This window comes from Neophocaena asiaeorientalis, unplaced genomic scaffold (genome assembly GCF_003031525.2).
Source record: "Neophocaena asiaeorientalis asiaeorientalis breed wild unplaced genomic scaffold, Neophocaena_asiaeorientalis_V1.1 scaffold175, whole genome shotgun sequence".
Taxonomy (NCBI): Eukaryota; Metazoa; Chordata; class Mammalia; order Artiodactyla; family Phocoenidae; genus Neophocaena; species Neophocaena asiaeorientalis.
This window is the reverse complement of record NW_020175390.1, coordinates 1141567-1166509: the sequence shown is the minus strand read 5'-3', so window position 1 is coordinate 1166509 and position 24943 is coordinate 1141567. Positions and strand designations below refer to the sequence as shown.

The 24943-nt window shown below is 34.6% G+C and overlaps 1 protein-coding gene across 2 annotated transcripts in view; it reads left to right on the top strand.

The window, feature by feature from the left end:
• Positions 1-1186: 1186 nt before the first annotated feature.
• Positions 1187-24943, top strand: part of LOC112413734 (cadherin-10) — a 121757-nt gene continuing 98000 nt past the window's right edge. For both annotated transcript variants that reach the window (XM_024765775.1, XM_024765774.1), the window contains exon 1: positions 1187-1417. In XM_024765775.1, the coding sequence (XP_024621543.1) occupies positions 1187-1417 (231 nt within the window). The remainder of the gene's footprint in view (positions 1418-24943) is intronic.

Genomic DNA, 24943 nt, shown 5'->3' with positions numbered 1-24943 from the left:
TGGAGGGAAAAGTAAAGAGGTCCTGGTTGAAGAGAGGAGCGTATGAAGTGTGTTGCAGGCTGAAGCAAGAAGGACAGTGGATGGAAAGGAGTCAATTTTGAGGAGTGGCCTGGGGGATCGAAGTATAGCATGAAGTCAGAGAAGTGACCATCTGTCATGAAATGGAATACAGAATTGTAGGTATTTGTGAGATGCTAGGTTTAATCAAAGTGAGGTAAGAAGCAATCAGAGTAATCCCATTTTAGTGGGATTACCTCAGATACATTGTTGAGAAGAAATAATTGCAGGTGGAGAGCAGTGAGGAGCCTGGGGCATCATGGAGTTCTAGGTCAGCATAGGGGCAGGGAGGTGGTCAGAAGTGGACACATTGTGCAAATGTATCAAAGGTGTAGCTGACAACATGATTAAATTTTTCTATATAATAGTGTAAATTATGTCATATGTTGATTTACTGTAGTAGAGATTTTTTTTTTCTACTCTATGAAGCTCTAGGTGTTCCACAGACCGACCTAAGAGGGGAGAAGGGAGAGGTCTTCAGCTGAAGACACTAAGTTTTTTTGGTTTTGTTTTTGGCTTTACTTTTACCTTTGAGCTGGATTAAATTTGAAGAAACTGTGCTGCTGTTTAAAAATCATTTAAATATCATTACACTGCATGACAGATGCATAGTTCCTGTAGTTTATTAAAATCACTATTTTATTTTCAAAATTTTAATTATGTTAAGTTACTCTGGAAATGTTGACGTGCAAAATTAACTACATATCCACTCTATATAGGGGTTATAATTCCTGAAAACTGGTAAAGTGTCAAAAGAAATAAAAGCTAAATATGTCCTTTCTTTAGAATTTGTTTGAAAGAAATTATTTACAATTATCTTTTCATAAATTGTAGACATGTTACTAGGTAAATAATGTTTCCAAACTAATAATTATTTTATGTAAAAGAGGGAAAGCAAATATTTTGGTTACTATTATTAATATTTGTTATGTTAAATTTAAAGTGACAGGTAACATTCATAATGTTGTCAACTGACTTTTTTTTATTTGTTTATTTGTTTGAAGCTTTTGGAAACATGTCCAAAACATTGATGAAATGCTGGAAACGAGTTGAAACACAGTAAAATTCAACCCAATAATATAGGACTGCTTTTTCTTCATCCACGTTGGGAATTGTCAAGAAGTGAACTATGACAATATATCAATTTTTGCTACTGTTTCTACTCTGGGTATGCCTGCCACATTTCTGTTCTCCAGAGATAATGTTCAGAAGGACTTCTATGCCCCAGAAAAGAATTTTAGGTGCACGCGTACCTAGAAGTGATGGCAAAATTCTGCACCGTCAGAAGCGTGGTTGGATGTGGAATCAATTTTTCTTACTGGAGGAATATACAGGATCTGATTATCAATACGTAGGCAAGGTAAGTCTGTGTTGAAATGGCAAATATTTACATTCCAGTTTTTCATATGTCTCATAAAGAAAATTTGAAGGTTATCAAGATTGCCATTCTTACAAATTTGATTCTCTAAATATCCCTAAAGCAGTTTTCGTTTATGGAATACAAATTAGAATTTGAAAAACTATGTAATGAATATAGCATTATAAGTGTATGAATTCATTTACTAGAATTAATTCTGCCTACTACCTCATGTATTAAAGAGGAACTAAAAATTGCAATTTCAGAATTTGTAGTTAGAAATCAATGATCAAGAGAAAATTATCTGGCAATCTAGTATTTAAAATAACAATGCATGTATATAACATATATATATATATATATATATATATATATACCTATATATATATATTTCACATTGCCGTTGAATTCAGTGAGGAAGAAAAGATATATTTAAAAGTTGTTTAATATTCTACAGAATGAGAAAACAAATGTCATTAAAAATATGACCTAAGGTCAAAATAATGCTTACTTATAAGAAAACTTATTCCAGATATGAGCGTTACTTATTTTTCTAAAGTCCTACCATGGGTACATTTAAATAAGGGAAGAATAAATGGGAAGACAAGCAGGAAAAAGTAGTTTACTTGTCGGGATATGATGGCATGAGGCGATTTCATGCTACTCAGTTATAAAAGATAGTGAGGAAAATGAGCTTTGGTTAGGACTGGAAGGACAAATACGACATAAAAGTTACAATGGATGCTTTTATACACTAGATTGTATTAATTTCCAGTCTTCTTTCTTGGCACTATCTGAATCTAGTCGAAATTAGGTAATATCTTAAAGAAAAAAATCATTTTAATAGTGTTATTTTTATGGACAGTTTATGAAACTATATCAAAGAAAAAAAGTTAAACACACAAAAGGAAAACAGATATAATCACATGTTCATATAGCACATGTCAACAGTATAAAATTATGATAGATCCATGATTGTGTTGGCGGCTTTTGCATCAACCTCAACTTTAATAGCTTCTTTCACATAATTAAAACTGGGCTTTTAAAGTTTTTGTCTTCTAAAAAGAACTATTTTTGAGAAAATACATGTTCATTGATTTTTAAAACACTTTGATAGGTTTTTTCATGTTCCAGTTATTTCAGTTTTTTAAAAAAATGTCTGGCAGTATGAGAAAAATAACATTAAAGGTTAAATGTCATATTGACTGTAAGGTGAAGAAAAAAGCCAGCAACCTAAGCAATTTTACCAGAAAGCATGCAGTAGTGGACTTATCACAGGGTCATCTGATAGAATTCCTGAGCTCAGAGGGTTAAGGTAAATTTTATGGTTGCTGCAATAGGCAACTTTCAGTTTATGAAAATATAATAACTGAAATCTGAGCCATAGAAACTATAAATAGATTTATTTGGCTCTTCCTGGACATAGCAGTTATTTGTTTATTTGCGTAGATTTTCCTTCACCTAGTCCTTAATGTGGGTTTAATAAATGTTGGTAAATTGAATTATCATTGCATTATGTACTCTGTTGTGATAATCAAGGTACTTCTATGTACTTTCATTTGTTCTTTCCCCAAAGAATATCAATAACTTGAAATCAAGAACTTTACTTCGTATCTCTCTTTGTTTCTAGCTCTTAGAGTAGATTTTAATATTTAGTTGGTTGAATTAACCTGAGTTGTATTGAACTGAATTCCCAGAGTCATCTGGTGCCACTTAGCTCTTTAATGTAGAGTTTTAATTACTGTGGGCTATTAAAGCTGGTAAATACTTAAGATACATGCATCTTGATATGCAACTCAAATTTTATTCTTCCTTACTCTGCTCTATAAAAGCAAGCCAGAAAACTCTTTAATGAGGAGAGGCATAAGGAATTTATGGAATGTGTTCACCAGTTTCTTCTATAAGTATGTCCTGAACTACCAGATCAACAGACATATATTAGATGCTGTAGCTCTGAGTTTACTTCTAATACCCAAAGCATCTGTTTTTTTGCTTGTATTTGAAGTCAATTTTGTATTTTTATCATTTATTCATGTCATGACCTGTGAAATAGTTATTTTTAAATTTCCCTTGTTTGTAGTACATATGTGTGTTACTTTTTATTAAGTATTTATATTGTATTAATTACTTATACAATTAAAGATCTTATATTAGGGCTTCCCTGGTGGCGCAGTGGTTGAGAGTCCGCCTGCCGATGCAGGGGACACGGGTTCGTGCCCCGGTCCGGGAGGATACCACATGCCCCGGAGCAGCTGGGCCCGTGAGCCATGGCCGCTGAGCCTGCGCGTCCACGGGAGAGGCCGCGGCGGTGAGAGGCCCACGTACCGCAAAAACAAACAAAAAAAAAACACAATAAAAAAGATCTTATATTAGAAGTAAACATATAGATTTTTTTAAACATATAGATTTGTATATGCGAAAAGGCAATTATGAGATATAGAATATTTTTATAAACATACATTTTAATGAATATAATTGGGGGCTAAGATATATTTTCTTCATGAAGCATAAAAAATTTTAAATTCCCTGGATATTCTTTCCAACATTACTTATAATAAATTTATTACATATTCATCCTTTCAGAAATTCTACTTTCAGTTTTTACTTCATTTAAAGTAGGCATGTGATATTGATGCTGAAAGATTCAATGTCTCTAGGTTACTTCACAGGTAGGAATAATACATGTCCCAATTACTAGATTTATGGGAAGACACGGATAAACTCTCCATTGTTGTGGAAAACATGGTGGGAGCTCAGAGTAGGAACAATGGAGGGAATTACACTGGTTGAGTGGGGACAAGACTGAAAAGCACATGCATGAAGAGGGGCAAAATTTTTTAAATACCAAACAATTAAGCCAATAAATTCTACAAAGAATGGATGGCATATAATTTCTTAGATTAAAAACCCAATACTGCTTGAGGGGTTGAAGCAAAGGGAAAATCCCCTTACTTCTCATTGGATTAAAGCGGAGGAAAGCTTAGGAAAAGCATATAACTTCCAATCAGAATAACTATATGTAAACTTCCTTCTGCCATTGTTTTTGCTTTCAGTGGTGAAATCAATTAACTTCTCTTGGCCTTCATTTTCTTATTTAATGTACTTATATATATAATTTTTATATGATTACATTTTAAATGTGAAGTGTTTAAGCATTTAAAAACCCATTTATATATAAAAATAAAGAAGAAGAAGAAGTAAAGAGAGACAGAAAGAGAAAAAGAGAAAGAAAGCTAGTGGCTGAATTGTCACTGCCATGGCTGTTATGAAGAAACTGGCTAACCAGCAGTGAACTCAAAGCATTTCTTTGTTCATCTCTCAATGAGCAAAAAAATATTTTCCTCTAAATCATTCAATCAAATGTATTCTAAACCAAAATATATTTAGTGTAATTTCTTTTATTTCTTTTCAGTGAGATAATCAGAATATTGACCTTTAAGAAATTTCCTATATAGGACAATGCCTGCTAACCTTTCTTTACCTTCCAAAGCAAGAGGTTTAAAACTTAAACTTCAAGTATCTACTTTTGCCCTATGTTACTTTTATATCTCAACCTTCTATAAATATCTTTAAATTTACCAATTTAAGATTTGAGAAACATTGTGATTATAAGCTATTTTTATTAATGTCCTAATGTAACTTCTTATCACAGGTTCCCATTGCCTGATTCAGTCGCCTAGACAATTTCAAAATTTTAGGCTTCCAAATATTCAAATAAATAATGACAATAAACTAGATATTCTTGAATTTACTTTTAGCCGTTAACAAACATACAGTTCTAAGTGAATTACTAATTTTATTTACTGTACAAACTTTGCACTTTATATAATAATTATTCTCAAGTGGAGAAAAGCATGTTAAAAATAGATTTTTAATCAAAACCAGAGATTAAGAAAAAACACCAAAAAATTAATAATGTAATTGGACAATTATAAACCTGATTCTGAGCCAGCATAGTAAAGTAATTCACTCCAGGAAGTAAAAACATAATAATAATTTTAATAAATAATCAAGGCAACTGTCTATATCTTCTTGGGATAATGAAAGCATGTACCATGTGGGGACATGAAAGAGATTCTTGGGGCCTCCAGGCCATTCAGACTTTATAGTACCTCACTGATATCATCCTTCTATAAATGCAGAATACATTTGACACATAGATTCTTTTTTTCTTTTTCCAATGATAGGTTTTTTTTTTAATTGAAGTATAGTTGATGTATGATGTGTTAGTTTCAGGTGTACAGCAAAGTGATTCAGTTATACATATATATAATACATATATATATTCATTTTCAGATTCTTTTCCCTTATAGGTTATTACAAAATATTGAGTATAATTCCCTGTGCTATACAGTAGGTCCTTGTTGGTTATCTATTTTATATATAGTAGTGTGTATATGTTAATCCCTAACTCCTAATTTATCCCTCCCCTCCTCCTTTCCCCTTTGGTAACCATAAGTTTTTTTTCAATGTCTGTGAGTCTATTTCTGTTTCGTACATAAGTTAATTTATATCATGTTTTAGATTCCAGGTATAATCGATATCATATGATATTGTTGTCTGTAAGTCTTGTTGGGTTCTCAGTTGTTTAGCATTCTTGAAAAACAGAAACCACGTTTAATTATTTCTTAATTTCATATCCCTTTTCCTGAAGAATTGATGGCTTCAAAGAGCTAGAGCAATAATTGTGCTCTCTATTTTAGCAGATTAAGAATACTAGAGGTATTTATAGTTCTTCTGTCCTTAGATGATTACTTAAGCTCACCTCTACCAAGGGATACACGGTTCCCCATAGTCTACCATGGCTTTGTCCTCCCATAGTTTATAACCCAATATGAACCTTCATCCCCCTTCCTGAGTAGCCAATAGAAACGTTCTCCCTGTCCCTAACAGGTTTTTCTCTTTGGAACCAACTGCTTTTATTTGCACAAGTGTCTTGCTGGTCACTTGACTTTTCAATATTTCAATTCACTATTAAATATTTCATTTTCTGACTCTAACCTGTTCCATGATTGAAAATGATAGAATGAGCCATATATTTTTCTGGTCTATCTCAACTCTATACCTTTAGTACTGTCTTATTTGCCCTCATGGCCCCTTAATGAGCATGATGAGTTCAAAATACCCTGAATTAATGGTTCTAACTGGGGGTTATTTTGCCATCCAGGGGAAATTCATCTATATATGGAGACATTATTTGTTTTCACAACTATGTAGAGGGGGTTGCTACTGGCCTCAAGTTGGCAGGGATCAGGGATGCTGCTAAAAATCCTACAATGTATAGGGCAGACCTCCAGTCCTAAATGTCAATAGTGCTGAGACTGAGAAGCCCTGTCCTCAACTTCCTTAGTTTGCCAGAGCCTTTTACATTTCCTCAACAGCTCAGTCTTTATTTTACTTCTTTCTAGGTTCTTGTTTCTGAATATGCTCTCAATTATCATCATGTTTCTTCCCTTTGGAGTTGCTGTAAGAATTTGCTTTCCCTAACTTGGATTTCTCTCAAGACCTGCTTTCCTATTCATATTCTGTCTAATTCTTAAAGCATATGTTTGGCTCCAGTCTCTTGGTCATTCTTCTCTGAAGACTTGTGAGCTGCACACACCCACTATGAATGAATTATTTATTCATTCTGTCAACAAATATCTAGAAGACCTGTTACTACTCAGGTACTACTCTGATATTAAGTACTGTGGTGAAAATATAATTTCTCTACTCACAAAATGTCTGCCTTTAAGAGAAGGAGAGAATAATAAGTCAGGATAACAGGAAGTTATGGGACTCTTTTTGTCTCAGACACAGCACAGACCCCAAAAGCCTCGAACAAAACAGTAAGTGCCAAATATTGCCATGTTTCATTTCTGCAGTACTTGTAAATAGGTGGAAATAAAATAGTTTGGGGATTCGTATTACACGAATCTGTGTGTTATTAAATGTTGAAACTGGAGAGTCAAGTTCTTATTTATTTATTTCTTCGGAAGAGTTTTTTAATGTGCAATGCTTTATAATGAAGTGATTCTTGGAAATTTCTAGAACAGATATCTTCCAGAAACTGAAAAAACATTATTCATGAGAGAATAACTTGACTTTAAACATTCACAAAGTCTGGCAATATCAACTGTATGCGTTTTGCCCTTAATAATATAGGTACAATCAAGTCAAACCTGGTTGCAACAGGGGAAGGAGTAGTTGGAACTAAGACAGAAGAAGCTGTCCTGACCTCCCCACTGCTATTTTCCTATAGGGGAAGGAAATCTCAAGTGAACTCATGGAAAAACTTTATGTTTTATTAGAGTTTAGAGAGCTGGGAACACACTCTAGGACCTTTTAAAAACTGTAATATTATTAAGACTAAAAGTTTCCAGGTGACTTTTTTTTAATACAAACATGATGAAGAGAATCTGCATAAAACACACACACACACACACACACACACACACACACAAACAGATAGGCCTGCTTTAGTGGTGAGATGGGAGTAGGAAAGGGCTTGGTATATAGTTATTTTCTATTTGAACCCTATTAATGACAACCATAAAAGGACTGAGCACAAAACAATTTAATACAGTGAGTGATTTTAGTTAGAAAATGTCCTAAAAGAAAATAAATCAGGATGATTTGATAGACATCAACAGAAAGTCCTTTAAATTAAATGATTAATAAAGACCTTGCTGATGAGGAGACATTTGGACTTTTGGGGTGAATATAGACATTATTTCCCTGATAGGTAAAGACCACAACAAAAAAAAGATGATCCTGAATTAGAATTTATAAAGACTTTTTATACTAATCCTCAAGCAAGAGGTAATTAAAGCATTTTTAAATAGAGGCATGTACTGCATAACCCTGATAATGTTTTCCAGGGAGACCACCTCTTGGTTTTTAACTCTCAGAATGCATCTCTCAATGTTTCAGCCAGAGGTTATGTTGGAAAAATATGCTCACCTCCTCAAAGCTCACTATAACATTTTAGCAAAGCAGTATTCAGGAAGATCTTAAGTTGCATTCCAGATACACTTGGTAGAACATCAGAACCACCCATAGATGTTTTGAAACTAACAGAGGCTGTAAAAAAGAACGTGCATCTAAAATTTTGTAAGCCCTTCGGGAAGCCTTGCTAATTCATGTTAACCTGTTAAGTGATCAAGTAACACTGGTTTAAGCGTTTTCTATACTAACATTATAGCGTGTTATTCATATATAGAGATTTTACTATGGTTTTTTTTTTTTTTTTTTTTTGGCGGTACGCAGGCCTCTCACTGTTGTGGCCTCTCCCGTTGCGGAGCACAGGCTCCGGACGCGCAGGCTCAGCGGCCATGGCTCACGGGCCCAGCCGCTCCGCGGCATGTGGGATCTTCCCGGACCGGGGCACGAACCCGTGTCCCCTGCATTGGCAGGCGGGCTCTCAACCACTGCGCCACCAGGGAAGCCCTTTATTATGTTTTAGTTACTTTTCTTTAGGAAATTAGTTTTGAATTTGGGTTTAATGTGTAAGCATTCTATTTTTTCCAGTTTAATGGGAAATAGACTTCTTGTTAGCATTTTCAAGCAAAGTGTCAAATATTGAACTCTTTTTAAAAAGATAAATGGAATTAAGTGTGGGATACTCATATAAATAACTACAATCATTCTTTTACTTAAAAGTTCTTACTGGTAGTAGTGATAACATATGTTTACTAAACTCTTCCATGAAGTTATTTACATAACGTGTTGTCACTGTATAACCTTCATGAAACAACAGTACACCCGCACCACCTAAACACATTTACCACACTCACTGCCCTTACTGTACTCTAGTGATTTGTGAGAAGTCCACCCTTCCACTCTTTTTTCACTCTTGAATTAGTAACCCAGAGATGCTGTTTCCATCTTTTCTTTCCCATCATAGTCTTATTTTTGTATATCCCTGTTTTGTACTCACCATTTTATAATCCCCTCCACACAGAAGGCTTCTTCATCTCTTTTTCCTCCTTCTTCAGTTTGTCACACAGCATCTTTTAAAATCTACCTCTCTATGTTATGTCCCTTGAATTTAGTTTTATTGGATTATGTTTTAGATAAGACATTTGAATTTATTTTCTAAAAAGTATTATTTCTGTGGTTTTAGGCCAATTAATTCACATAGAGTAGTAATAGTTGGGAGTAGATGAAAGGACTTTGATGATAATAATTGATAATAATAAAAAAACAACTCAAAGTATTTTTCTGTGACAAATAAGCTTTTAAAAACTTTACCTATTATTTAAAAATATTAAAGTTCAAAAATACTAAATCTACAATTTAACCCATCATTTTTCAAATATAGAACTTTTAAGAAATACAGTCATCTCTGAATGAAGATTATGTGAAAATTGAGCCAGACTTTTAGGTAAAGCTCGAGAGAAATCTCTGTAGATGAAAAATGTATTGAAATGTCATAAAAATTTGCTCTGCAAAAAATATCTTAATATAATTTATCAGTAACAGGTGAGTGTGTAATGGTCATGAAGCATGGGAAATTATTATTATAGTATTAAGAATTTCTACCAAAGACCTCTTATTTTCTTTCTTGGAGACAATATACAATTATATATTCAATCAAATTTTGTCCCCTTTGTACTAAAGAATAATGTACTTTTCAGTAAAGAAAATGAAAGTGGATGTATGTTATTATGTTTGCTCATCAATGTCTCATACTTAAAATATGTTCAAATATTCAAATTCTCAGTTGCTTCTTATGAAAGCATGAATAGAAAAGGAGGGAGCACTTCAATAAATTTTCTGAAGTAAATTATTAAATATTCACATAATTTAGTTAAATTTCTACTTTTGTTTTATCAAAGAATATTATTTAATCTTAATTTTTTATTATTATCATTATTAATATTGTTGTTGGTGGTATTATTATTGTGTTGCTAATTGGGTAACTGCATTCCATGGCTCCTGGTAATTGTAAAAAAAGTTAAAATAAAGAAAACATAAAAGTTTCCAGGAAGATGGACTAAGTTTAGAGAAGGGAACAGTGATTTTGTTGGGATATAATATACAAACCTTTGGTTCTCCCCTTAGAACTCTAATCAACAAGACGAAAAGCACTTTATGCAAATTTCAGACTCTCTCTTTAGTAAAATTCTTTCACTAACCTCACTTTTAAAGCTATACTTTAAGCATTTATAGATTACATAAAACTATTAAATTTAGGATTTTAAATGAAGGTCTTAAATCTCAGCCCAGGATTAAAATTGTTTTACCAAGTAGGAAATTGAGCTGTAAGAATATGTACTATTATAGCCTTTTATCTAAAGGAACATTTCCTATTTTGGCTGATGTTTAGCTTAAATTCCATTAGTGAACTCCTCAGTTCAGTGTTGTGTCTTCCAAATACCTGCCAAAACTCCAAGACCACTGAATTTTTCAATTTTCCTTGATACCAATTCTGTCAGTATATACAAACCATCAAAAGCTTAGCACTGGGCTTCCCTGGTGGCACAGTGGTTGAGAGTCTGCCTGCCGATGCAGGGGACATGGGTTCGTGCCCCAGTCCGGGAAGATCCCACATGCCACGGAGCGGCTGGGCCCGTGAGCCACGGCCACTGAGCTTGCGCGTCCGGAGCCTGTGCTCCGCAATGGGAGAGGCCACAACAGTGAGAGGCCCTCATAACGCAAAAAAAAAAAAAGCTTAGCACCAAATCTAGTTTGCATGTGTTGGGTTATCCTGAGTCCAGCAGAGCAGAGGGATAGAGTTGTGAATCGTGGACTAACTGAATACATGCATTCCTAAGAGCTGAGCTTCCAAAGGGAGACAACAAAGAGATAAAGCAAAGGTCAAGGACATGATTGTAAATCAAATAACATAAAGGCAGAGATAGAGCACATCCAAGAAGAAGTAGAAGGGGGGCGGCAGAGAGGCAGGACTAGGACTATTATAGAGGCCAAAGGAGAACAAAATTCCAAAGAATCGATGACTAATCCTGTTGAGCGATGCAAAGTCATCAAGAAGAAAGTTGTAGCAATTTAGAGATCAGTGTGGACCAAGGAGAGAGCCGTTGCAATAATCTGACGTAAACGGGAGTCTGATGGCTTTGGTTTAGCCCAGAAGGAAGCAACATATCAGTTTCTCATAGGCATGTTATCAATAAGATAAAATAAGTAGGAGTGAGAGAGAGTTTGAAATGATGAAGAGCTGGAGATGGGACGTTATTATATGGACGGAAAGAGAATGTGAATGTGTGCAACAGGTGAGCTCACTCTTGGTAAAAATTAAAATTAAAAATTGGTCTATTAAGCTGACAGCCAGCATCATACATAATTACTAAACAAAGAGAGTATTCCCACTTAAATCACCAACAGGAGTGAAATAAGTTTAAAAAAAAACCACTTTGCTCACTACTAATATTTAACATACTTCTGGAAGCAAAATAACAGTGTAAAAACTATCACATATAGGTTTTTTTTGATGTGAGAATTAAACTAAAAATAATATAAAATATTCTGAAACATCCTGACATATCCTGATAGTGATACCTCTAAAATGTATTTTATTTATTATTACTTAAGAGTCCAACAACCGTTTTTTATTGTTTCTTATTTACAAGTAAGGAAAATATGTCCTTCTTGTCTAAATTAGGTGTCTAAGGGCACCAATCAAGTAACTTGTAGAGATGGGATTCTAGCCCAGAAATTATGACTCCAGAGTATATACTAACCATCATTACCCCTCATTGCACCATTATTAATAGTAATATTCTTATTTTATCAATATTATGTGTTGCTTCACCAGAAGCAATTATATTCTTATTTAAGCAGTACAATGATGGATACGTAGCTGACTTTCTTTTCTGAATGATATCAGTACAAAACTAAAATTGCATAGGTAACAGGAATATTTCTGCTACTTCATAGAGAAGTCAAATTTATTTTTGTAGTTGTTATGTGTTTATTATTTAATTTATGTGTGGAATTGATAATGCATGCACTTTGAATAAAATTTAAAAGGCAAAATAAGTTGTATAGTTAAAACTAAGACTCCCACCAGGATCCTCAGGCATCCAGAGTTCTCCTCCTAAGAAACAGCTGCATTTACCAGTTCTGTTTTGTTTTTGTTTTGTATTTTTCTACGTATTCCAAGAGACATTATAGAACTATTTAATAAGTATTTATGATTTTGTTTTTACATAAATGGTGGTGTACTTTATGCCATGTTATAAAACATGGTTGGTTTGTTTTTAGTTAAAAATGTAACTTGAGGACATATTCCATTTCAGGACATAAAGATATCCTTCATTAAAAAAAAAAATAGTAGCTGCATAGTATTCTTTCCAGTGGATGTATCATAATTTGTTTTAACATTTTTCTTTTGAAGAACGTTTAATCATTTAAAAATATTTATTAATATAATAATATGACATGTTATTTCACAGAGTGCTGGTATATCTTTAGGAATATGACTAGAAGTGAAATGCTGAAGCAAAGTTTGGAAATTTTAAACTTTCATAGGTATTGCTAAATTGCTCTCCACTGATGTAGTTTGAATTTATCATGCCAACAGCAAGGTATGAAAGTTAAGTATTTCTCCACCATTGTATCCAATCTCTGTATTATCATCATTTTTAATAGCTTTTTAATTTTGTAAATGAAAACATATTTCTCTTATTTTAAGTGAGAATGAACATTTCTTCATGTGTTTAATGTGGGATCTTCCCGGACCGGGGCACGAACCCGTGTCCCTTGCTTCGGCAGGCGGACTCTCAACCACTGCGCCACCAGGGAAGCCCTCACATTTCTTTAAATGAGTGTTTATATCCTTCACCAATTTTTCTGTTAATAATCTAGTTTTTTTCTTTTGATCCATAAGTTCTCCTTATTAATTGACCTTTAATTCTTTTTTTTCATTTTCAAATGTAATACATGCTGAAAGTTGAATAAAACACACATATAAACTTTAATGAATAAGTATAAATCAAATCAGGTGACCTCAACCCAGATGAAGAAATGGAAAACTCATGGCCCCTAAGAAACTCTCTGTGTGGGTCTGTTAGTAACAACATCATTTCTCCTTTCTAAAGGTGGCAATAAGATTCATTTGGGGTTAATAATGCCTTTCTTTATAGTTTGAGCATCTGTGTAGCCACTCACAACCAACACGCTGGAGTTTTAAATGTTTCTGAAATTGAGTGTAATCACAGTTCTTATATTCTTTTGTGTCTTTCGCTCAAATAGCTTTATGAAATTAAACCATATTTTTGTGCAGAGGATTTCTTTATGTGAATGTGTTTGGATTTAGTTATACATTCTATCAATAATGGAGATACGATGTTGCCCCTTCCCCTTACTTTGGCTTTACTAACAATGCTTCTGTGAACATTTCTATACATGCACCCTGATAGTTATGTACATCAAATAGCTTCAGAGTATATAATTAGGAATAAAATTGCTAATCTCTAGTGTGTGCTTAGCTTCAATTTTTCCAAATACTTTCATTTTAGTTTCCTAAGTTTTAACCAATATCTGCTCCCACTGGCACTATACGAGAATTTCTTCTGTTCTACAAAGAGACCCAAGCTTGACATTTTTAGAAATTTTTTTTCAAAACTGGTGATTTAATTTGTATTTTCCTAAATAACAATGAACTTTCATTACTGTGAACAGGTTTTTCAAGTGTTTTATCAACTGTTTCTTCAGGTCATCTATTTTTTGCTTATTGATTGCTTCATTCCCAAATCCATAATAGGTGTGGAGCACCAGTTATTTTTTAGGCACTCTCTAGGTGACCAGGTCACACCCCTTAGTAAAAGACAACACACCCTGTGTCACGAAGCTCACATTTTTAGTGGGGAATGCAAAAAATTAAAGATAAACATAATAAATATATTACTCTTATGGTATGTTAGATGATGAAGGTTACTATCAGAAAAGAAGAGAGAAAGCAAGGTAAGGGATATTGAGGAATGGAACAGAGCAGGTGGGGTAGTCAGTGATTTCTTACTGAGAAGGTGATATTTAAGCAAAGGATTTGGAGGAAGTGAAAGGTGAAACTAAGCAGCTGTTAGAGGAATATTTTTTGCATCAGGAAGAAATAGTTACTGCAAATGCTCTAAATCAGGAAATTCCTCATGAATATTCAAGAAAGGGCAGGGAGGTACATGTGCCTAGAGAAAAGGGGGCAAGGGACAGGTGGTAGAAGGGAAGGGCAGAAAGAAAACAGGATGCCCAGATCCTACAAAGTGTGGTAGACAAAATAATTGCCCCCAAAGATATCCACATCCTAATTCTCAGAATTCATTATATGTTATTTTAAATAGCAAGAAGAGACTATTGCAGCTGTAATTAAATTGAGGATCTTGAGATGGGGGAGATTATACCCTGGATTTCCTATGCAATCCCCATTTGATCACATGGGTCCCTATAGGAGTGAGGCAAGAGGGTTAAAGTCAGAAAAAAAGAGATGTCACAATGCAACCAGAGGTTAGAGTAACAAGCTTTGAAGATGGAAGAAAGAAACAGGAACCAAGGAATGCAGACATTCTCTGGAAGCTGGAAACAGCAAAGAAACAGTCTCATCTGAAGCCTCCAGAAGGAGCAGAGCCCTGCCAACACCTTGTATTTAGACTTCTGACCTAGAACTACAAGAGAATAAATTTGTGGTGTTTTGTCACTAAGTTGGTCATAATTTTTACAGTAGCAATAGGAAATTCATACACAAGACATTGGATTTTGACTTTTACTCTAAGATGGAAGATACTGTAGACTTTTTAGCAGAAGACTGACGTTATATGAAATAAGTTTTAAAAATATCAGTCTGACTTCTGGCTTTAAAGTTGGTACGATAGAAATCTATGTAGTATTCATGCCTGGATGTTAGGAAGCATTGTTAACAGATGACTCAAAACATTTTGGCCTGAACAACTGAAAAATTGATTGCTTTTATTTAGAGAGCATTAGGAGTAAGAGCTCGAGTTCGTCTTCAGATGTATTAAGATAAAGGGAGTTTTGAGATTGTGTTGGATTGGCCAAAAAGTTCGTTCAGGCTTTTCCATTAAGATGTTATGGACACCCGAAGGAACTTTTTGGCCAGCCCAAATACAAGTTTAGGAAAACTAAAATGGGACCTCTTAGAAGCCATCAGCATATAGCTGGTATTTAAAGTCATGGGACTGTTAGATATTAAGAATGTGAATGTAGTGAGAAGTGGAAATAGGGCTGTATTTAGAAGCAAACTCACATTCAGACATGTGTGAGGTGACGGATGATATGGGAGGAAAGAAGAAAAACCAACATATACAACTGAGAATGAATATTCCTTGAACTGCAAGGGAACCTAAGAGCTGGGGGTGTCTTAGAAGACAGGTGAAGAAAATGTTTGGAGAACAGAGTGTGTTAACTGAGTCAAAAGCTGCTAAGTCAAGGAAGTAGAGAGTTCTGATTTGACCACTGACTTTAGTTTCATGGAGATTCTAGGTGAATTTGGTGTTTATGGTTTCAGTGCTGTGGTGGGCCCGGAATTCTTATTGCAGTGCATTTCAGAGGGAATGGAGAGAGAGAAATTGGAGCAAGTACACACAGGCAGCATTAGAGTCTTGCTGCAAAGGAAGCAGATGTTTGTAGCACTCTCTGATGGGAGGAGTGTGAGTGGGATCAAGAAAAACAAACATTTTTTTTTTACTTGTCTTTCTGCATTGATTAAAAACTCCAATAGAATATTGAATAGACGACATGAGAGGGATCTCTTTATTTTGTTCTTAGTTTTTTTAAATGTTCAACAGTTTATCATTAATTGTGAAGTTTCTTAAGTTTGTTTTTAAAGGTATTTTTATCAGACTAAGGGATTTCCTTTTAATTCTAGTGTTTTATGTTTTTTAATCATAAGTGAATATGAAATATTGTCAAATATATGTATGCGTATAATGAACTGTTTATTTTCCCTTCAATATGTTAATCCAAGCAATTACCTTAAATGATTTTTCCTGTTTGAACTAAACTTGCAGATTTTGAAAGAGTTCACCTTGGTAATGATATAAAACTTTACATTATCGTATTCCACTTGCTCTTTCTTTGCTTACAATTTCTACTTTTATAAAATCATTCATTTTCATACAAGATATCACACAGTAAAATTACTTTTTAAACTCTTTTAACTATTTTACTGTATTTAGACATCAAAGTTATGATAGTCACATAAAATGAGATAGGAAATATTACCACTTTTTCTATTACTTTATATAATTTGAGTGTGTAATTGAATTAATGCTTTCATGAATGTTGTCTAGAATTCATTAAAAATACCTTCTGATACAATAGTTTTATTATAGGGAAACGTGGGCTATTGACTTATTTTCTTTAATGGTTATAGGGCTACTCATGTTCTCTTTCCTTCTTGACTTAGATTTTGTAAATTGTATTTTTGGCATCTGTTAAATATGTTTTGAAATAAGCTGGTGGGCTAAATTCAGAAGGCTTCTTAGCTCATGGTCTAAAGAGAATTTGTATATGTTTTTAAGACTGGATTTAAGAAAAAAAGGAAAAAGAGGAAGAATATGGTGCAGAGGCTGTTTGTGGCCCTCAATGTTAAAATATTTACTTTCTGCCCTTTACACGCACAAGAAAAGTATGGTGAGCCTGTGTTAGTGGCTTCTTTAGGAGTAACAGTACAGAAAGTCCTCTTTTCGTGGGTTCATATGGGACCATAAAAATGTCTTCGCATGCTGAAACCATGCCACATCATCTTAATAATCATTGGGGAAAATTAAAACTATTCTGTTACCTTAGAATTTTTTTTTGTCAAAGCTCCAAAACCCTTCTAATTCTTGCTATTAGTTTACAGGAAATAAAAAAGGTAAAACTAATATTATTGAGTGTGCTGTAGTTTAAAAGATTAGAAATATTGATAATTAAATCATTTACTTTATAAAAATAGGTTACAGTAGTTTGATTCGCGCTTACATTCTTTTCATCATATACATGATTTTTTTAATGACTTCGTCAAGTTCTCATACTCCTTTATAAGTTTGTTTCTGTGAAATATCTTTTTAAGAATTCCCTTAATCTATAACGTTACCTGGATGCTGGTTTGTAAAAGTATCACAGAATATTTTAGCGCTATTTTCCTCCAACATGACTTATACTGTCATTGTCTTTTACGTTCCTTGTTTGTTCAGATATATTCACACATTTTACATTTTCTTCACTATTCCTTCTTACATATCGACTTTCAATTAGAGATCATTTGCCTTTGTTATGAAATAAGTATATTCATTAGTAGATATGCTGGTGATGATATCTTCAGCTTTGTTTATCTGAGGATATTTTTGACTTTGTGTTAAAAAGTTAATTTTTGTGGGTATAGAATGTGAGAGTGACAGCCACGTCAAGGAACATTTCTGTCCCCTGGATTATGAATGGATTGTTGTTACTGAGAAATCAGCTGACAATCTGCTTCTCCTTTGAAGATATTTAGCTCCTTTTTGTCTGCTTTCAAGTTTTATCTTGAATCTTAGGGTTCTCTGGTTTACTTGCAGATTTTTAATCTGGCTCAAAATCTTGGCGAGGGCCAGCTTCTTACTGGCGAGGGCCAGTTATTTTTTCTTTACCTTTAGTTACTTATGTATTTTCTTTCCTTTATTCCTCTAGTTTTGCTTACGGTAAGGTAATTTTCTCTCCAGTTCCATAGCATGAGAAACTTGTTTTAACTGTTTAATGTTTGAATGTTGAGTCTACATCTTTGGCCTTGATATGTGTACCTCTTACCCAAGAAGTGCGACAAAGCTGAAAAGCAAGTTTTCTCCTATAAACATATTCTCATAGAAAGTGCAGCTTTATGATCTGCTGTTCTACTTACTGACCTAGGTGTTTACTTCCTGTTACATTTTGTTCTGACATCTTGTCTTTACTACTTTAAAGGAACTGTTGTTTATATTCTCTCCAGCATTTTCAATTGTTTTGAACATAAGTTTTTCCAAATAACTTCTCTACTGTGTCTGAAAATGGAGTCTCTTCCTATGAGGTTTTTTTTTGTGTGTGTGTGGTATGCGGGCCTCTCACTGTTGTGGCCTCTCCCGTTGTGGAGCACAGGCTCCGGAAGTGCAGGCTCAGCGGCCATGGCTCATGGACCTAGCCACTCCACAGCATGTGGGATCTTCCCGAACCGGGGCACGAACCCGTGTCACCTGCATCGGCAGGCGGACTCTCAACCACTGTGCCACCAGGGAAGCCCTCTTCCTATGAGTTTTATTATGAGTTGCAAATATATTTTCCCTAGTATATGTTGTATTTTACCATTTGAGTATGTATCTGTAAACAGATTATTCGATTATTTGTATGAAGTTAAATTATTTATTTATTTTTGTCTTCTGAGTTGTTTCCCTCATTGTTCTGATCTCTTCTTGGAAACAACTCCTTTCATTCTCTTATTTTCTCTCTAAATCATTTTATTCCACAACCAAATAATTTAGTGTTTATTTCCTTCAAACAAAGATATTCTCCTATATAACCACAACACACCATCAAAATCAGGAAATTAACATTGATGGATTATAAACATCTACCTCAGACCCCATTCAAATTTTGCCACTTATTCCAATAGCATCCTTTACAGAAAAGCAAGGCAGTTCACAATCATACATTGCATTTAGTTGTCATGCCTCTGGTTTCTTTCTGTCTTCTGATAAAAGTTCTCAATATTTCTTTGATTTCATGATCCTGACACTTTTGAAGATTACAGGCCACTTGTCTTCTGAAATGTTCCTCAATTTGTGTGTGTCTGATGATTCCTCATGATTAGATTTGGGTCATGAATCTTCAGCAGGAAATCACACAAGTGATGCTGTTCTTATTGCATCCTATCGGGGGTGGAAGACTTCAATTTGTGCCATTACTGGTAATCACTATGATTATTGGATTAAAATGGCATCTTCTGTAAAATTATTCTCGTAACTTTTTCTCTTTTTGTTTAAAATTGCTTTTTAAGACTTTGTTCAGAGCAGTTTTAAGTTAACAGAAAGATGGAGAGGAAGGTACAGATATTTTTCATATATCCCTTGCCTTTACACATGCATACCCTCCCCGTTATCAAGATCCCCCTCCAGAGTGGTGCATTTGTTATAAGTGATGAACCTACAATGATACATCATGATCACTCAAAGTCCATAGTTTACTTTATAGTTCACTGTACATGTTGTGCATGCTATGTGTTTGGGCAAAGTATAATGACATGTATCATTATGATGGAATCATAGGGACTATTTCACTGACATAAACTTCCTCTGTACTCTATCTATTCATCCCTCCCCATCCCCTAACCCTGACAACCAATAATCTTTTACTGTCTCCATAGTTTTGCCTTTTCCAGAATGTCACATAGTTGGAATCACACAGTATGTAGCTTTTCAAGTTGGTTTACTTCATTTAGTAATATGCATTTAAGGTTATTCTGTGTGTTTTCATGGCTTCATAGCTCTTTTTTTTTTTTTAGTGCTGAATGATATTTCATTGGATGTACCACAGTTTTATCCATTCACCTACTGAAGGATATCTTGGTTGCTTCTGAGTTTTGACAATTATAGGAGAAAGCCTTTGTAAACATCCATGTCCAGGTATTTTGTAAACATGTTTTCAACTCATTTCATTAAATACCCAGGAGCGCTATTGCTGGATCATAATGGTGAGAGTCTTTTGTAAGAAACCAACAAATTCTCTTCCAGGGCTTCCCTGGTGGCGCAGTGGTTGAGTCCACCTGCCGATGCAGGGGACACAGGTTCGTGCCCCAGTCCGGGAAGATCCCACATGCCGTGGAGCGGCTGGGCCCGTGAGCCATGGCCGCTGAGCCTGCGCATCCGGAGCCTGTGCTCCGCAACGGGAGAGGCCACAACAGTGAGAAGCCCGCGTACCGCTATACTATTTTGCATTCCCATGAGCAATATATGAGAGTTCCTGTTTTTCCACATCCTCACCAAAAATTGGGAATTGTCAGTGCCCTAGATTTTGGCTATTCTAATAGGTGTGTAGTGATATCTCATTGTCATTTAAATTTGCACTTTCCCGATGACATATGATGTGGGACTCTTTTCATATGTTTATTTGCCATCTGTATATCTTCTTTGATGAGGTATCTCTTAAGGTTTTTGACCTATTTTATAATTAAGTTTTTTGCTTTTTTATTTTTGATTTTTAAGTGTTCTTTGTGTATTTTGGATAATAGTCCTTTATTATAGAAGTATCATTTTTCCAAATATTTTCTTCTGGTCTGTGGCCTGGTTTTTCATTCAATTGCCATTGTCTTTCAAAGAGCAGAAGTTTTTAATTTTGATGGAGTCCAGCTTGTCAGTTATTTATTTCATACATGTGCCTTTGGTATTGTATCTAAAACGGTATCACCATATCCAAGGTCATCTAGGTTTTCTCCTATGCTAATTTCTAGGACATTTATGGTTTTGCATTTTGCAATGAAGTCTGTGATCCATTTTGAGTTTGTTTCTGTGAAGGATGTCATTTTGTGTCTGGATTGATTTTTGCATGTGGATATCCAGTTATTCCAGCACCATTTACTGTAATGACTCTTAGCTCCACTGTATTGCCTTTGCTCCTTGTCAATGACCAGTTAAATATATAAACATAAGTCTATTTGTGGGCTCTTTATTCTGCTCCATTGATCTGTCTAATCTTTCTCCAACGCCACCCTGTCCTGATTACTGTAACTTTATAATGTCGTGAAGTTTGGTAGTATCAGTCCTCCAATCTCATTCTTCTCCTTCAATTTTGTTTTGGCTATTCTAGGTCTTTTGTCCCTCTATATAACTATTAGAATCAATCTGTCATTATCCACAAAATAACTTGCTGAGATTTTAATTGGGATTGCATTGAATCTATAGATCAAGTTGGGGAGAACTGACATCTTGACAATATTGACCATTTCTATTCATGGGCATAGAATTTCTCTTCATTTATTTAGTTCTTATTTGATTTCATTCTTCAGAATTTTGTAGTTTTCCTTATATAGATCTTGTACATCCTTTCTAGATTTATACGTAGGTATTTCATTTTGGGGGGTCCTACATAATGATATTGTGTTCTTACTTTCAGATTTTACTTGTTCATTGCTTGTATATAGGAAAATGCTTGACTTCTGTATATTAACAATGTATCCTGCAACCTTGTTATAATCACTTATAAGTTCCAAGAGGTTTTTTGTTGATTCTTTCAGATTTTCTACATAGATGGTCATGTCATCTGTGAACAAGACTGTTTTATTTCTTCTTTCTCAATATGTATACCTTTTATTTCCTTCTCTTGTCCTATTGCACTAGCTAAAACTTCCAGTATCATGTTGAAAAGCAGTGGTGAGAGGGTTATCCTCTCATTGTACCTGATCCTAGTAGGAAGGCTTCAAATTTCTCACCTTTAAGTATGATATAAGCTGTAGGTTTTTGGGTTTTTTTTTTTTTTTGCGGTACGCAGGCCTCTCACTGTTGTGGCCTCTCCCGTTGCGCAGCACAGGCTCCGGACGCGCAGGCTCAGCGGCCATGGCTCACGAGCCCAGCCGCTCCGCGGCATGTGGGATCTTCCTGGACCGGGGCATGAACCCGTGTCCCCTGTATCAGCAGGCGGACTCTCAACCACTGCGCCACCAGGGAAGCCCAGCTGTAGGTTTTTTGTAGATATTCGTTATCAAGTTGAAGTTCCCCTCTGTTCTTTGTGTACTTAAAATTTTTAACATGAATGGGTGCTGGATTTTGTCAAGTGTTTGTGCATCTATTGATATGATCATGTGATTTTTCTTTTTCAGCCTATTCTCTCTAAATCTTTTTGACTCTATCTTTCTAACTCATTTTGCTTGCTCTTCTGGGTCTAGTCTTCTCTTTTATCTACTATGTTTATAGCAAGTTCTACTTTCTCTTTTGTTGTTTCCAATTTTGCCTTTCTGTTCGTTTCATTTTACTCTCCTCACTTTTTCCCCCAATTAATCCTGTCCGTTTATATTTTAACCCCTTCCTCTGTTATTAGATTATCTTATATCAGCCCTTAGGTCAATATTTGGACACATCGTATGAAACCCATTTTCTTGTTATTTTTTTTAACAGTTCATGCTGTTATCCTGCATGTCGTGCTCATCATTCTTATGTGGTTTAAAACAACTTACTACATAGATCATTATCTGTATGGTATTTTGGAGTTCCATAAAAATTGTTTTACACTGTAAAAGAAAACAGGTCATGTCTGTTTCATCATAATTTCCTGATAACCACATTTTGTATTGATCTATTGATCCTATTCTTTTGCTCTTTTTTTCTTATTCTAGTACAATTATACAAATTCCAATCTGGTCCCTTTTTAGTAATTATTGAATACAATGTTTGCCCTAATCCAGTTATTTACAGGTAATATGTGAAGCAGAGGTAAGAGTGCAAGACCGGAATTCTCTGTATATGTGAATATGATGTGAGCTAAATGTGAATGTGGTGTGAATAAGAGGCAAGGCTTTCATTTGTTTGATTTTATACTTCTTTGCAACCAGTTCAAATTAGTGGCTCTTGGACTTTTCAAAATATAAATTTTTTTCTCTTTCCGTCTCATGCTAACATAGTTTCCTGCAAATATGACTTTCCTGTTTGATTCATTTTACCTGCCATTTCTGTGCCAAAACTGATCCCCTTTACTCCTGTCATCAGCCTACATAACCATTACCTTTTTTCTAAATAAAATGGCCTTGATTTTTTTCTTGCCATGTAATATTAAATATTTTGTCAAATTCAACTCTGCTAAAGTTTTCTTAGATACTCAGCTCCATGTATTCTTTCTTAGTGTCTTTTCTTTCTGCCTTTAAAAATTCACTGCATATAGGTAACTTTAGGGAGTTCCTTAGTTTCTACAAGGATAAGGCAAGCATTTTTTCTTATTGATCTCCTAAATTATTTTATGTGTTTTAAAGAAGAGGAAGAGGGAAATCTCTACATATTGTTATTTTTAAACTAGAAGTTGTAACGCAAGTTTCAAAAGCTCCCTTCTGGATGCCCAGAGGATAGATAATTTTATTCTTCTAACTCCATCTCTTGAGTTTCTCAGGTCCTTTTAAGCTCTTAATCAATTTTAATTTCTAGCCCAGGCACAGCACTACGACAATATTGACTTCCCCAAAGTCATCCAGACAACACGTTTTTCGTTTGCTTTGTTTTGTTTTTCCTGAAGACTGGTTTAGTAAAAATATCATGGAGCTTTGAATCAGAAAAGCTTTACATAAATTTAAGTCCACCCTTGCCTGGATTTATGATTTGTGTTAGTGTTTTCATTTTTAAACCAGACATAACAGTAGTAGTGTGCTGGAGCTAGTTCATGCCTGCTTGCAAGAGCCCATTTAAAATTTTTCAGGGTGTTCCCATGTCAGTTAATGCCATGGTGGTAGTTTTAAATTGAGTATGGTGTGGTATTTACACCACAGAAATTGTCAGACAGTACAAATCAGGCCTCCTTCCCCTGGAGAGTTAGTTGTTAAAGTTTTGCCAGTTTACCACTGTACAGTAGCATTCTTTTCATGAAGGTATTGCTAGAATTGAATATAATAATTTATGGACTACATTAAGTATGTTTTCTGGCATATTGTAAATACTCAATAAACGTTATTACTTTCTTGCTTGCTTGCTAACCAGTGTCTTAACTTCAGTCCTCATGGATCTCATGGAATTTCTTCTTAATTTTTTCATCTTATACTGACCTTGGCTCAGAACTGAATAATAATGCTTTCCTGGCCTCTGACTTAAATTAATTTAATTTTTTGTCACATCATTCTTCACTCATTCTTTTCTCTGAGGCATTTTCTTACTGATGACCCCTGTGCCCTTTAGCATTAATTAATCTCTTCTTAGTTTAATTGAAGCTGTTCCTTTTATTACTTACATCTTTTTTTTTTTTTGGTCCAGCTTCCTAAAATCTTTCCCTGTGTCTCTACAACTTCAAGGTTCATCATGAATCTCACTATTAAAATGTGCTGAAGCACATAAATTATTAATAGATCTACCCTTCATATACAACCCACAGCTGACCACTGAGATGCTGATTATGATGAGCGCCACAATAAAGTGAGAAAAGATTGGTTCTCCTCCAAAACTCTTAAATTGGATCTTTACTGATGCAGAATTCCATTTTGGGTACTTTGCAACTTCTAAGAGAAGGAAGGAGCCAATGGACACTGTTTCTCTTCTTTCTTTTAGAATAAACTTTGAAAAAAGGCTGTGTCAGGAACCAATCTTTATTAAAATAGGTAAGAAGCCAGTAGGACTTCAAAATCAGCAGCTACTAATAAATTCTTAATCTCACACTACAGTGAGTTTGGTCAGATCATAACTTCCTTTGGAAAAATCAACACTATTTCAAAGCATTCACAAAAGTAGACTTTTTCCTTATTGGTAACAATTTAAATGGTTCCAAAGCAAATTTGATTAAAAATATGGAGCACAAGCGTACCACAAGCATATATTTTGTAGATATTCTGTAGCAATAGTTTTTAAATTTTGGATCTGATTAGATAAAAATACAGACAGCATTTTACTAGTATAAATTTCAGCAGTG